The 13,886-nt window shown below is 40.1% G+C and overlaps 1 protein-coding gene across 1 annotated transcript in view; it reads right to left on the bottom strand.

Moving 5' to 3' along the window:
* LOC128688118 (proteasome subunit beta type-7-like) overlaps positions 1-11,739 on the bottom strand; it is a 75,742-nt gene extending 64,003 nt beyond the window's left edge. Inside the window, exons 1-2 of the mRNA XM_070086582.1 lie at positions 11,545-11,739; positions 6,462-6,655 (exon numbers count right to left, since the gene is read on the bottom strand). Coding sequence (XP_069942683.1) covers positions 6,462-6,655; positions 11,545-11,600 — 250 coding nt within the window. The 5' untranslated portion in view covers positions 11,601-11,739. The remainder of the gene's footprint in view (positions 1-6,461; positions 6,656-11,544) is intronic.
* Between the last annotated feature and the right edge of the window lie 2,147 nt (positions 11,740-13,886).

The following is a 13,886-nucleotide window of genomic DNA, read 5'->3' as shown; positions in this document are numbered from 1 at the left end:
CTGACAGGTTATATAAGATTAGGAATGTGTTTGTGTATCTGAAACAGAAATTCAGTACTCATTTTTATCCCTTCAGGAAGCTTGTAATTGACGAGTCTTTGATTCTGTTCAAAGGAAGACTCTCTTTCAAGCAGTACATACCAAGCAAGAGGAAACGCTTTGGTATAAAGTTGTTTGTGCTTTGTGATTGTTACAGTGGTCTGGTATTGGATATTATTGTGTACACTGGAAGTTATACATTGCAAAATACCAGGAAGTTATTGGGCATCTCAGGTGATGTGGTTCGAACAATGATAGAACCATACCTTGGTAAGGGGCATATATTATATACAGATAACTGGTACACAAGCCCCTCACTCAGTGATTTTTTGCGAGTGAACATGACAGATGTGTGTGGCACAGTGCGTGCAAATCGAAAACATATGCCCAGGTTTGACGCTGGCACTCGCAGAGGTGAGGTGCAGGCGTTTGCTGCCAATGACATCATGGCATTTCGGTGGCATGACAAACGAGATGTCACACTGTTGTCATCAATTCACCCTAATGAAATGGCAGACAGTGGCAGGCAGCATAGAGAGAGAAATGAACCCATTCTAAAACCTGCAGCTGTGATTGATTACACCTTCAACATGCGTTCAGTGGACAAATGTGACATGCAGATTGGGTTTGCTGATTGTGTTCGCAAGAGTTATAAGTGGTACATCAAACTGTTTTTCCATCTTCTGGACATTTCCATGCTCAATGCTTATAATATGTATAAGATGAGCACCAGAAACAAACCACAGTACGGCGAATTCTGTTTGTCTGTCATCAGACAAATAGTATTCCAGTACCAAGGAAATGCACCTGCAATTGACCGCCCACCAAATTATCAACAACTACCTGCTCGTCTGAAGCATGGTGATCACTTCCTGGTAAAACTGCCTGCTACTGCTTTGAAGAAAAAGGCTCAGAAGAGGTGTTACGTCTGTTCACATACAAAAAAACGCCCACAACAACGCAGAGACACTCGTTTTATGTGTGAGGAGTGCAAAACTCCACTGTGCATGACACCATGTTTCAAAGACTTCCACAGGCTGCAGAACTTCTAGAAACATGTCCTGTGACTGTATATGTGTATATAAAATATAGAAAAATAGTAATAAACAACATTTCATATTGTTTGTTTGTGTAAATATTTTCTGTAAACAAAATAATGACAACAGTGTTTACGCCCTTATTGTGTAGTATTGAAAAAGAAATAACTTACAAAATACTGATCATGTTGGCCTCAGAGGCCATAAAAGTTACTCAGAAAAAGAAAAATTGAAAAATAATTGAAAATAGTACATAAAAAAGTAAATAGAAAAATACCGGGTGACGGCAGTCGGCGATGTTACCATATGTTGTTCAATTTTGGCAAATTTCACACCTCCATATCTCGGTAAGTATTGACGTTAAAATTTTTTTGTTTAGCCTATAATGTTTAGAAAAAAATACTCTATTTTTTCATAAGAAAAAATAATTTTTTTTTTTTGAAATTTGGCCGACCCTGAGAACGAGTTTCGGAGAGGGCCTGTCGACCCTCAAAGGGTTAAAACGGCAACTTCGCACTGTATTTTTGTATGGTATTCTAGTTTTCCTGGTCTCATTTTATAGAATGGAAGACATATTACAGAAATTCAGACAATTTTGATTGGTTTTACAATGAAAAGTACCTTGAAATTGAGCTCAAAGTAGCAGAAATCTTCGATTTTTGCCAAAGTCCAAAAGTAAACAAATCATGCTATGCGTTCAATACACGTCAACTGGCAAGTCTAATATCTTTCACAAGTGCGCTGATATTATTTATATCATTTCTACACTAATGCAGTAGTCTGCATAGCAGTAAATCTACTATTTTTTGTGAGAATAAAAATTCAAAGTGGAAAGCAAAAGAATGTAAAAGGGGCGTGGGGACGTAACTAATGAACAGGAAATGTTATTTTAGTGCCAGGAATGTCTTTCTTTATTCTGGACCCTATTTGGAAATTGGCATCTTTTGAAATTTGTGTGAAATTGGCAAAATTGCTAAATTCTGACCACTCTATTGGATAGTTGAAATCTGTAAATGGGTGGTTTCTTGTACTCATTCGATAGAAAAAATGGAGTTCTAGCAAAATAGTTATGATTTTTGTTGGCTAGTACACTGGAATTGGCCAAAAATAGGGCTCAAAGTCGGCAAAATCGCCGATGCGTAAACATCGTCGAGACCACTAACTTCGCGAAAGCATAATTCCGTAAGTTTTCCATCAAATGTCATACTTTTGGTGTCATTATGATCAGGAAAAGATTCTATATCTTTTCATAAGAATTTTTTTTTTTTTTTTTTTTTTTTTGAAAATTTGGTGACCCTGAGAACAAGTCTCGGAGAGGGCCTGGCGACCCTGAAAGGGTTAATGTCACCTTTGCATCATTTGTAACATTTTTAATATATTTTTAAATGTTTATACAGTAGTGCACTGTATATTATAATAAACAGAATAGAGAAAATAAGCTCTAATATACATTATTTAGATATACATACTGGTCAGAGAGCCTGTCCTAAGTCTGAGTCGTCGGTGAACGAGTGCGTCACTAAATGAGAAGAGGTTGTATTGTAATAACTGTATAAATAATAACAGCACATTCATGAACACACATTACACCCACCAGCTGACATGTATTGGACATGTGATGTAATTTGTTTATTCTTGAACACCGGCAAATATCAAACATTTCCCCTACTTTGAGCCCAGTTTCAAGCTATTCTGAGTAATAAAACCAATGAAAATCATCTCTATTTCTGTAACATATCTTGCATTCTATCAAACGTGAACAAGAAATCACAAATACAACCGTAAAAAACATACAAATATATACAGCAAATTTGCAGTTTTAATCCAAAAGCACGGTCGGAGTTTTTTTCTCATTATGCACTGCGTGCTGCAGGATTTGTTTTATATGGTGCACACTTACCACAGATGGATTCTCTCATATCTAGGCCCAAGTTTACCACTCACAGCTTATCTGAGTGAGCTGAGCTCATGGTGCAGTATTATGGCTTGGACCCTGACTTCAAAGCCGTAGAACTATGGGACGGACCCTCAAAGGGTTAAAAGTTTATGTACAGTAGTTATATAAAGGTGTGGAATAATGCATGTGTGGATTTCAAATAAGGAACTTATAGAGGGGCCACCTAAATGAAGGCCTGTTAGTGATGCAAAATATCAAAACTTAATACCACACAGTAATACAGTGGTCCCTCGCTTTTCGTAGTTCTCGGCAATCGTGAATTTCGCCAATCATAGGGGTATTTTCATATAAACATGGACTCGCTTTTCATAGGTTGACTCGCGAATAGTAGTTTGTCCGAGACCCGTACGCACGGTGTGAGCCAAGGCGGCCTCCCTACCCAGCCAGTCTGGCATTGTTTACCAGTGGGTGAAGGTCCCCTCAAGTGCTCCTACGAAATATTTCATAATACAGTGGACCCTCAACCAGCGATATTAATCCGTTCCTGAGAGCTCATCATTAGTCAAAATAATCGTTAGTCAAGTTAATTTTCCCCATAAGAAATAGTGGAAATCAAATTAATCCGTGCAAGACACCCAAAAGTATTGAAAAAAAAAATTTACCACATGAAATATTAATTTTAATACACACAAACTGAAGATTACATGCACAGTTACATGACACTTACCTTCATTGAAGATCTGGTGATGATTGATGGGATGGGAGGAGGGGAGTGTGTTATCTTACTGTTTAGAAGGGGAATCCCCTTCCATTAGCACTTGAGGCAGCAAGTCTTTTTCTGGGGTTACTTCCCTTGTTCTTTTAATGCCACTAGGACCAGCTTGAGAGTCACTGGACTTCTGTCGCACAACATATCTATCCATAGAGGCCTGTACCTCTCGTTCCTTTATGACTTTCCTAAAGTGGTTCACAATATTGTCAGTGTACAGGTTGCCAACACGGCTTGCAGTAGCTGTGTCAGGGTGATTATCATCCATAAAGCTTTGCACTTTAAGCCACAATGCACAGATTTCCTTAATCTTAGAAGTAGGCAACTTCTTCAATTTCTCTCCCCCCTCCTCCGAAGCAGTTTCCTCAGGTCTTCCCTCTTGCTGTTCAAGATGATCTAGCAGCTCATCAGTGGTTAGTTCTTCACTGTCCTCCACCACCAACTCTTCCACATCCTCCCCACTAACCTCCAACCCCAAGGACTTCCCCAATGCCACAATGGATTCCTCAACTGGCATAGGATTCTCAGGGTTGGCCTCAAACCCTTCAAAATCCCTTTTGTCTACACATTCTGGCCACAGTTTTTTCCAAGCAGAGTTCAATGTCCTCTTAGTCACTTCCTCCCAAGCCTTACCTATAATGTTTACACAATTGAGGATGGTAAAATGATCTTTCCAAAACTCTCTTAGAGTCAGTTGAGTTTCTGAGGTCACTACAAAGCACCTTTCAAACATAGCTTTTGTGTACAGTTTCTTGAAGTTGGAAATAACCTGCTGGTCCATGGGCTGCAGGAGAGGAGTGGTATTAGGAGGCAAAAACTTCACCTTAATGAAGCTCATGTCCCTAGAAAGTCGCTCTGCCACATCTGTAGGATGACCAGGGGCATTGTCTAATACCAGGAGGCACTTAAGGTCTAATTTCTTTTAAATTAGGTAATTTTTCACATCGGGGGCAAATGCATGGTGTAACTAGTCATAGAAAAAGTCCCTAGTGACCCATGCCTTACTGTTTGCCCTCCACAGCACACAAATTAGCCTTGAGGACATTGTTTTTCCTGAACACTCTGGGGGTTTCAGAGTGATACACCAATAAAGGCTTCACTTTGCAATCACCACTAGCATTGGCACACATCAACAAAGTAAGCCCGTCTTTCATAGGCTTATGTCCTGGGAGTGCCTTTTCCTCCTGAGTAATGTACGTCCTGCTTGGCATTTTCTTCCAAAACAGGCCTGTTTCGTCACAATTAAACACTTGTTCAGGTTTCAGTCCTTCACTGTCTATGTACTCCTTGAAGTCCTGCACATATTTTTCAGCCGTTTTGTGGTCCGAACTGGCAGCCTCACCATGCCTTATCACACTATGAATGCCACTACGCTTCTTAAATCTCTCAAACCAACCTTTGCTGGCCTTAAATTCACTCACATCACTAGTTGCTGGCATTTTTTTTAATTAAATCGTCATGCAACTTCCTAGCCTTTTCACATATGATCGCTTGAGAGATGCTGTCTCCTGCTATCTGTTTCTCGTTTATCCACACCAATAACAGTCTCTCAACATCTTCGAGTACTTGCGATCTCAGTTTCGAAAACATAGTTGCACCTTTGGCAAGAACAGCTTCCTTGATTGCCGTTTTCTTGCCCACAATAGTAGCGATGGTTGATTGGGGTTTATTATACAACCTGACCAGCTCAGAGATACGCACTCCACTTTCATATTTATCAATGATCTCTTTCTTCATCTCCATAGTAATTCTCACCCTTTTTGCTGTAGGGTTGGCACTAGAAGCTTTCTTGGGGCCCATGGTGACTTATTTTGCAGGTGCAATCACTAAAAAGGCTGTGATAACATGAAATGTTCCAGTTGTTGTATGTTTGGAAGCGACTGCAGTGGCTGGCTGGCTTGTAAACATTGGCACCAAAGGGACAAGTGAGGCGCGCTCAGGCCAAAGTGGACGCGTATGGTACGGAACGAAAAGCGCTGGTCGGGTTTTTAAGCGCTAGTCGAGGCAAAATTTTTTGCGTTTAAATGAATCGCTAGTCAGATTTATCATTAATCGATGCAATCGCTAGTTGAGGGTCCACTGTATTCCACTCATTTTAGTGCTTGCAAGTACTATATAAGCTACCATGGCTCCCAAGAAAGCTCCTAGTGCCAAGCCTGTGGTAAAGAAGGTGAGAAATATGTACAGTGACAAAGTCTTGGGCAATTTTAGGGAAGTGTTCAAGAGACGCCAGAAACAGCTCTCTCCACAGCTACTTTGCGAGACAGGACTAGAGTGACTCAAAGTGGTCCTAGTGGCATTAAGAAATAGAGAAGAGAAGCAACCCCAGAGAAGCAATTGGTACCTGAGGTGTTGCTGGAAGGGGATTCCCCTTCCAAACTGTAAACAATCCAATCTCTCTCCTCCTCCAGTCTCCCATACACTAAGAAGAATCTCCAATAAAGGTAAGTGTTATGCTGTTAATGTTTCATTCATCATTTCCCATTGTATTGTTTATGTACTACATGTATATTTCATGTAAAAATTTTTTTTGTTTTAATACTTTTGGGTGTCAGGAACGGATTAATTGTATTTACATTATTTCTTATGGGGAAAATTGATTCACAAATCGTAAATTTCGTTTATAGTAGCTCCTCCAGGAACGGATTAATTACGAAAAACGAGGGACCACTGTATAGTTAAGATATTGTACCAAATATTTTAGTCACCTTAGACATACCTGCTCCACAGCAGTACATGTTTGGCTGGAGATAATGAATCTTGCTGCAATTCTTGTCAGCAATAATATCTCCCTCAGTGGCACGTGTGTCTGCACCAAGAACGACACCATCCTTGAAGACTATGCCAGCAATGGTTGTACCAGTCTTACGAGAGTTTGGCATTGGGAATCCTTTGGCCACCAGATTTTCATTTCTGTGAAATACAACACCATTTAAAATATTACATGTACACAAGAAAGAACATTAATAGCAGCTATTATTAAAAAGTAGCCAATAAATTAAAATACTGTACAACAGTTTTGATGTGGGATTAATACTACTTACAAATATCTTCCATATATTCATGAGTAAGATTCAGTTGATCAGTAGCTGCAAACCTAATACTATCACACACCACCTTATGGAGAGGTGCTGAAAATAAAGAGCTAATAAATTTCCACTCGCAGAGTAACACAGTGGAACTTCGGTACTCGAACTTAATTCATTCCAGAAGGCTGTTCATGTGCCGAACAACTTTTTCCTGACCAATTTTCTTTTGGGTTGGCTGTTATCAATAATCTTCTTGGGCCTGATGGTGACTTATTTACATAAATAAAAAAAAAAAAAACTAAAAATGCGATGAAACACAAAATAGTTTAGAGCAAAGTTACGGTAAGTCGCGTTTGTTTGGTCGAGTGCCGAGCAAATGGTCAACTACTAAGCGATTTTTTTACCGAACAAAGCATGAAAAAAGGTATACAACACTGACAAGATGAAAGTTAAGACACACGTGCAACATCTGATTATCTTTATTATAGACGCTTCGCCATCCGGTGGCTTTATCAATACAGATTCTAGGACATAACTAGAAGAAAGTAGAACTATATACAAAAGATGAGGTAATCAGTCCCCCAGCCTTGGAGTTGGTGTGGAGAGCACCATGGTCGTATACAATACTATCGGTATTGTATACCTTTCTTGCACAACTTGTCAGACACTGCAACATCATGTAATCTTGGTTCTGAGAACATCTACATGACCTACCTCAAGGCCACAACAACTAACCCATCCCTTTGGGTATGACCTACTTCCACTAGGGAATCCCGCCTACCAGTGACTATGCCCTCATTTGCTACATGTCCCTATCCACTCATGCCTATATAAGCGCCAGTCTCCTTGCCTGTGCTCCGGAATCTCTATGACCACAGTGCTCTCCACACCAACTCCAAGGCTGAGGGAATGATTACCTCATCTTTTGTATATAGATCTACCATCTTCTAGTTATGTCCTAGAATCTGTATTGATAAAGCCACTGGATGGTGAAACATCTACAATAAAGATAACCAGATGTTGCCCGTGTCTTAACTTTCACCAAAGCGTTCAAATACCGAATTGTTCGAGTACCAAGGTTCTACTGTACAAGCCCAAAACTTTAGTTAGCATTTGTATGGAAGAACACAAAGTGATAAACTACTGGGATTACATTCTAGTTAAGAAATAGGCACAATGGTGGCCTTTTATTGTGAAAATTGCTGAACCCACAAAGGTCACAGGTGTTCAGTTTAAGTCTGATGAAATTGAGTTATTCTCTGTATTGGACTGATAAAGCCACTGGTTGGCAAAACTTCTCCTCAGTAAAGCTATCTAAGTGTTGCACATGTGTCTTATTCATCTTGATGTTGCTACCCTGGGTTACTAACTCTTCACAGTTAATAATATAAATAAATTCATCATCTAATACAATGAAAATAAATTTCTCCATGTCCCATAATAAATTTATGAAACACATTCAGGTACAGAATTACATAAAGTATTAAGAAACACACTAAGAGTAAATTTATAATGAATACTCTATATATTGCATATTAATCAAGTTGTAAAGAATAAGGTTAACATCATCATTATTACTGCATTCAAGAAGTGCCAAAACAGCAAGGATCATACAGCACCTGGGAAATGGTAGGCAATCAGATTTGATCGACTGTGTCATGCTTCCCAATGTACAGAGAATTATCATTATAATCAAAAAGAAGTGCAAAACCCCCTAGGGTCACAGAGCACCGAAATGTACAAAGATGTAAAGCCCAAAGTTGGGCGATGATATAAAAGAACAGGGGCTCTGTTTTTTATTTCATCCTGTTCTTTTATTTCACTCAAGACTCAGAGCAGGACACATGCTCTTTTGAGTCTTGGGTGAGGGGTCTATTTCTGCCTGAGTTCAGTAACCAGCTTCCCATAAGAACGATGACGTACCTGATGACTGATGCCCATTGTGTGATGTGCCCAGTGAGCTGAATAACATGCAGATAAGAGTTCACAAAGAAACCGGAGGAAATCTGTCATCAATGTTCAGGCGAGAGCCACATAAGTACATGTGCAGCTTCATTAACACTGGGCCAGAATGGCTCAGATACTGGTGTATATAAGCTGTGTGTATTGTATTTATGCATTTTAATCTTTTCCAGTCTTGACATAAGCCAGATGAGGGAGAACTAAAAGGTACCTAATGAATGAAGCTATAGAAAGGGAGGAGAGTGATTTTTTTGTACAGTTAATATTCATGTACCTACTATTGTAAGCTGATCCTCTCTATTTAATGTTTATTTAAATAATTCGGTCCACTTTATTCCTACTGTTTACCTGGAGTTTACCTGGAGAGAGTTTCGGGGGTCAACGCCCCCGCGGCCCGGTCTGAGACCAGGCCTCCTGGTGGATCAGAGCCTGATCAACCAGGCTGTTGCTGCTGGCTGCACACAAACCAACATACGAGCCACAGCCCGGCTGATCCGGAACTGACTTTAGGTGCTTGTCCAGTGCCAGCTTGAAGACTGCCAGGGGTCTGTTGGTAATCCCCCTTATGTGTGCTGGGAGGCAGTTGAACAGTCTCGGGCCCCTGACACTTATTGTATGGTCTCTTAACGTGCTAGTGACACCCCTGCTTTTCATTGGGGGGATGGTGCATCGTCTGCCAAGTCTTTTGCTTTCGTAGTGGGTGATTTTCGTGTGCAAGTTCGGTACTAGTCCCTCTAGGATTTTCCAGGTGTATATAATCATGTATCTCTCCCTCCTGCGTTCCAGGGAATACAGGTTTAGGAACCTCAAGCGCTCCCAATAATTGAGGTGTTTTATCTCCGTTATGCGCGCCGTGAAAGTTCTCTGTACATTTTCTAGGTCGGCAATTTCACCTGCCTTGAAAGGTGCTGTTAGTGTGCAGCAATATTCCAGCCTAGATAGAACAAGTGACCTGAAGAGTGTCATCATGGGCTTGGCCTCCCTAATTTTGAAGGTTCTCATTATCCATCCTGTCATTTTTCTAGCAGATGCGATTGATACAATGTTATGGTCCTTGAAGGTGAGATCCTCCGACATGATCACTCCCAGGTCTTTGACGTTGGTGTTTCGCTCTATTTTGTGGCCAGAATTTGTTTTGTACTCTGATGAAGATTTAATTTCCTCATGTTTACCATATCTGAGTAATTGAAATTTCTCATCGTTGAACTTCATATTGTTTTCTGCAGCCCACTGAAAGATTTGGTTGATGTCTGCCTGGAGCTTTGCAGTGTCTGCAATGGAAGACACTGTCATGCAGATTCGGGTGTCATCTGCAAAGGAAGACACGGTGCTGTGGCTGACATCCTTGTCTATGTCGGATATAAGGATGAGGAACAAGATGGGAGCGAGTACTGTGCCTTGTGGAACAGAGCTTTTCACCGTAGCTGCCTCGGACTTTACTCTGTTGACGACTACTCTCTGTGTTCTGTTAGTGAGGAAATTATAGATCCATCGACCGACTTTTCCTGTTATTCCTTTAGCACGCATTTTGTGCGCTATTACGCCATGGTCACACTTGTCGAAGGCTTTTGCAAAGTCTGTATATATTACATCTGCATTCTTTTTGTCTTCTAGTGCATTTAGGACCTTGTCGTAGTGATCCAATAGTTGAGACAGACAGGAGCGACCTGTTCTAAACCCATGTTGCCCTGGGTTGTGTAACTGATGGGTTTCTAGATGGGTGGTGATCTTGCTTCTTAGGACCCTTTCAAAGATTTTTATGATATGGGATGTTAGTGCTATTGGTCTGTAGTTCTTTGCTGTTGCTTTACTGCCCCCTTTGTGGAGTGGGGCTATGTCTGTTGTTTTTAGTAACTGTGGGACGACCCCCGTGTCCATGCTCCCTCTCCATAGGATGGAAAAGGCTCGTGATAGGGGCTTCTTGCAGTTCTTGATGAACACAGAGTTCCATGAGTCTGGCCCTGGGGCAGAGTGCATGGGCATGTCATTTATCGCCTGTTCGAAGTCATTTGGCGTCAGGATAACATCGGATAGGCTTGTGTTAATCAAATTTTGTGGCTCTCTCATAAAAAATTCATTTTGATCTTCGACTCTCAGTCTGGTTAGCGGCTTGCTAAAAACTGAGTCATATTGGGACTTGAGTAGCTCACTCTTTTAACTGTAAATAATTTTTACAGTTGAGTTATTTAGCTGTTTTAATTTTTAAGGTTATAATCACGACCAATATCAATTGTATCTTACTGCTTGGCTTTAAATAATAAGATATTACAAGGACCTCAATGAAAATAAGTTAGACTGTTTTTTTTTTGTTATCCTTGTGGGTAATTTACACACGTCACTATATATGATAATTGTACTTATGTGTACCTGTACCTAAATAAACTTACTAAGGTAAACACTAGACGTGTAATATAAAATTGTGCTTGGATTTTTAACCAGGAGGGTTAGCCACCAAGGATAAAATAATCCAATAAAGTCCGTGGGTCAATAAAGTCAGTACATAAAGTCAGTGCGTCATCGAGGCTCTATCTCTGGTCCCTCAGTGTATGACCTGTGGAATGAGACGAATTCGGGTTCGATCCAACAGAAGAATAAATGCACTTCCGTGGATCAAGAGCCCTTCACCGACATCCAGGCACCTCCCAAGGAACATATTGTCAAATTGTAAAAAAAAAAATTCAGCCGAGTAGTATTATTATAATCAAAATTAAGCGCTAAACCAACAAAATTATACAGCGCTGCACAGCTGAGTAGTAGCCGGTAATTACAGCCAAAAATATAGACTGGAAAGTAACAAAACCAGAGACTTGCCTGGCAAAGTTGCTAAACTGGAAGCCTGGATAACTGTTGTCTACTACCTCCATCATTGTTCACTTCCTGGCAGTGTTCAGCAGCAGCCAGTAGAAGCAGCAGTAACACCAGACAACAACAGCAACAACAGCAACAGCAGTGATAGTCAACAAGACAAGTCACTACTTATGTCAGCCTCGTGTTCCTGACAAACACAAATACTTTCAACACTATAAGTTACATTTTTATAGAGCAAAAATGAAATTTACTTTTCTTTTTTTTATTTCGTAATGATAATAACTTTTTCGCTCGTTTAAAATGTATCTCATGCGCGTAAATAACTGAAAAATAACTGGATTATAGTATGTAATTAAATATCCAAAAAGCAACACATTTCTTCGACTTAACGTTTAATGCATACCATCTATGAGAACATAATTTGCAAAATAATACTTTTCGTACGTTATTATATTATAAAAGTAAATAATCATTTTTAAAATTAAAATAAAAAAACTTTTTGAAAAGACTAAAAAAAATAAAACGCTTTTCAATTGTATATCCACTCGTGTAATTGGAAAGAATATCCAGAAGTTCCCATTGAAAAAATAATTAAGAAAATACTGCTAAATATTGCTTTCTACAGTTTATAAGGAAATGATCGTTAATTCATAACACCATAAACTATTGTGAACAACAAAAATGGTTATTTTCTTGACTTCTTATTAAAGAAAACGATAAAGTTGCTTCACTAACATAAAAAATTAAACCCAAGCTGCAGGCTATATAACATTTAACTGTGAAAAATATAAATAATTTTCCCTAAATTTATATTGAGCGCTATAGGCACTTTCAGCTTTTCGCATTGTGTCGAAGTTGTTTGATCCACCTGGCAGTTACTGACTAGTTATGATGCAACATTTGTGGAATATAAATTAAAACAATTTAGCACTAAGTTAGAATGAGCTCGTGATGTATGGTTATACCCAAGATCGTTTAATTACTGCCAGAGGCTACTAGAATGGTTCCTATATTCTTTCATACTGTAACTATGGTGTCTTATTTTTCCCCACTGTATGTACTACACATCTGTCGCATCAGCACTAGTAAGTAAACTACCGGTTGCATCATATACCTTTAACACAGACTCTGAAAAGTTTAAAACATACTATACCAATAAAGGGGCAACCCTAAACAGTTGTCAACTAGTAAGTGTATCTTATGACTTCGTGCAAAACTAAGCAAGTTAAACCCAACTACGAGCACCGGTCCAGATAACATCTGGAGTTTACCTGGAGAGAGTTCCGGGGGTCAACGCCCCCGCGGCCCGGTCTGTGACCAGGCCTCCTGGTGGATCACAGCCTGATCAACCAGGCTGTTGCTGCTGGCTGCACGCAAACCAACGTACGAGCCACAGCCCGGCTGGTCAGGAACCGACTTTAGGTGCTTGTCCAGTGTCAGCTTGAAGACTGCCAGGGGTCTGTTGGTAATCCCCCTTATGTATGCTGGGAGACAGTTGAACAGTCTCGGGCCCCTGACACTTATTGTATGGTCTCTTAACGTGCTAGTGACACCCCTGCTTTTCATTGGGGGGATGTTGCATCGTCTGCCAAGTCTTTTGCTTTCGTAGTGAGTGATTTTCGTGTGCAAGTTCGGTACTAGTCCCTCTAGGATTTTCCAGGTGTATATAATCATGTATCTCTCCCGCCTGCGTTCCAGGGAATACAGGTTTAGGAACCTCAAGCGCTCCCAGTAATTGAGGTGTTTTATCTCCGTTATGCGCGCCGTGAAGGTTCTCTGTACATTTTCTAGGTCAGCAATTTCACCTGCCTTGAAAGGTGCTGTTAGTGTGCAGCAATATTCCAGCCTAGATAGAACAAGTGACCTGAAGAGTGTCATCATAGGCTTGGCCTCCCTAGTTTTGAAGGTTCTCATTATCCATCCTGTCATTTTTCTAGCAGGTGCGATTGATCTCGTCTAAGTTTCTAAAAGACGGTGAATCTGAAATGCCAATCCCCACTGCACACATAATAAATTTGTCCATCACCATTAATACCGTACCGGAGGGGTTCAAGAAGGCCAGAGTTACCCCTATTTTCAAGAAAAATAGTAAGTCTGATTTCAGCAACTATAGGCCTGTTAGAATACTCAGTGTAATATCCAAAATTCTAGAGCGGGCGGTGTATTGCCAAGTAACTTAACAACAATATTCTTCATAGTTACCAATCTGGCTTTAGGAGATCGATTTTACTCAACCGACACCTCCCTAATTAATCTGATGGATTAAATGAGAACTAAATGTCGATAGGGAACCTCATAGGAATGGTAACCTTAGTCTTGCGAAAGGCCTTCGATACTGTCAACCA

The sequence above is a fragment of the Cherax quadricarinatus genome, chromosome 19, assembly GCF_038502225.1.
Source record: "Cherax quadricarinatus isolate ZL_2023a chromosome 19, ASM3850222v1, whole genome shotgun sequence".
Lineage (NCBI taxonomy): Eukaryota > Metazoa > Arthropoda > Malacostraca > Decapoda > Parastacidae > Cherax > Cherax quadricarinatus.
Note: the sequence above shows the minus strand (reverse complement) of the source record. Positions and strands in the feature narration are given on the sequence as shown.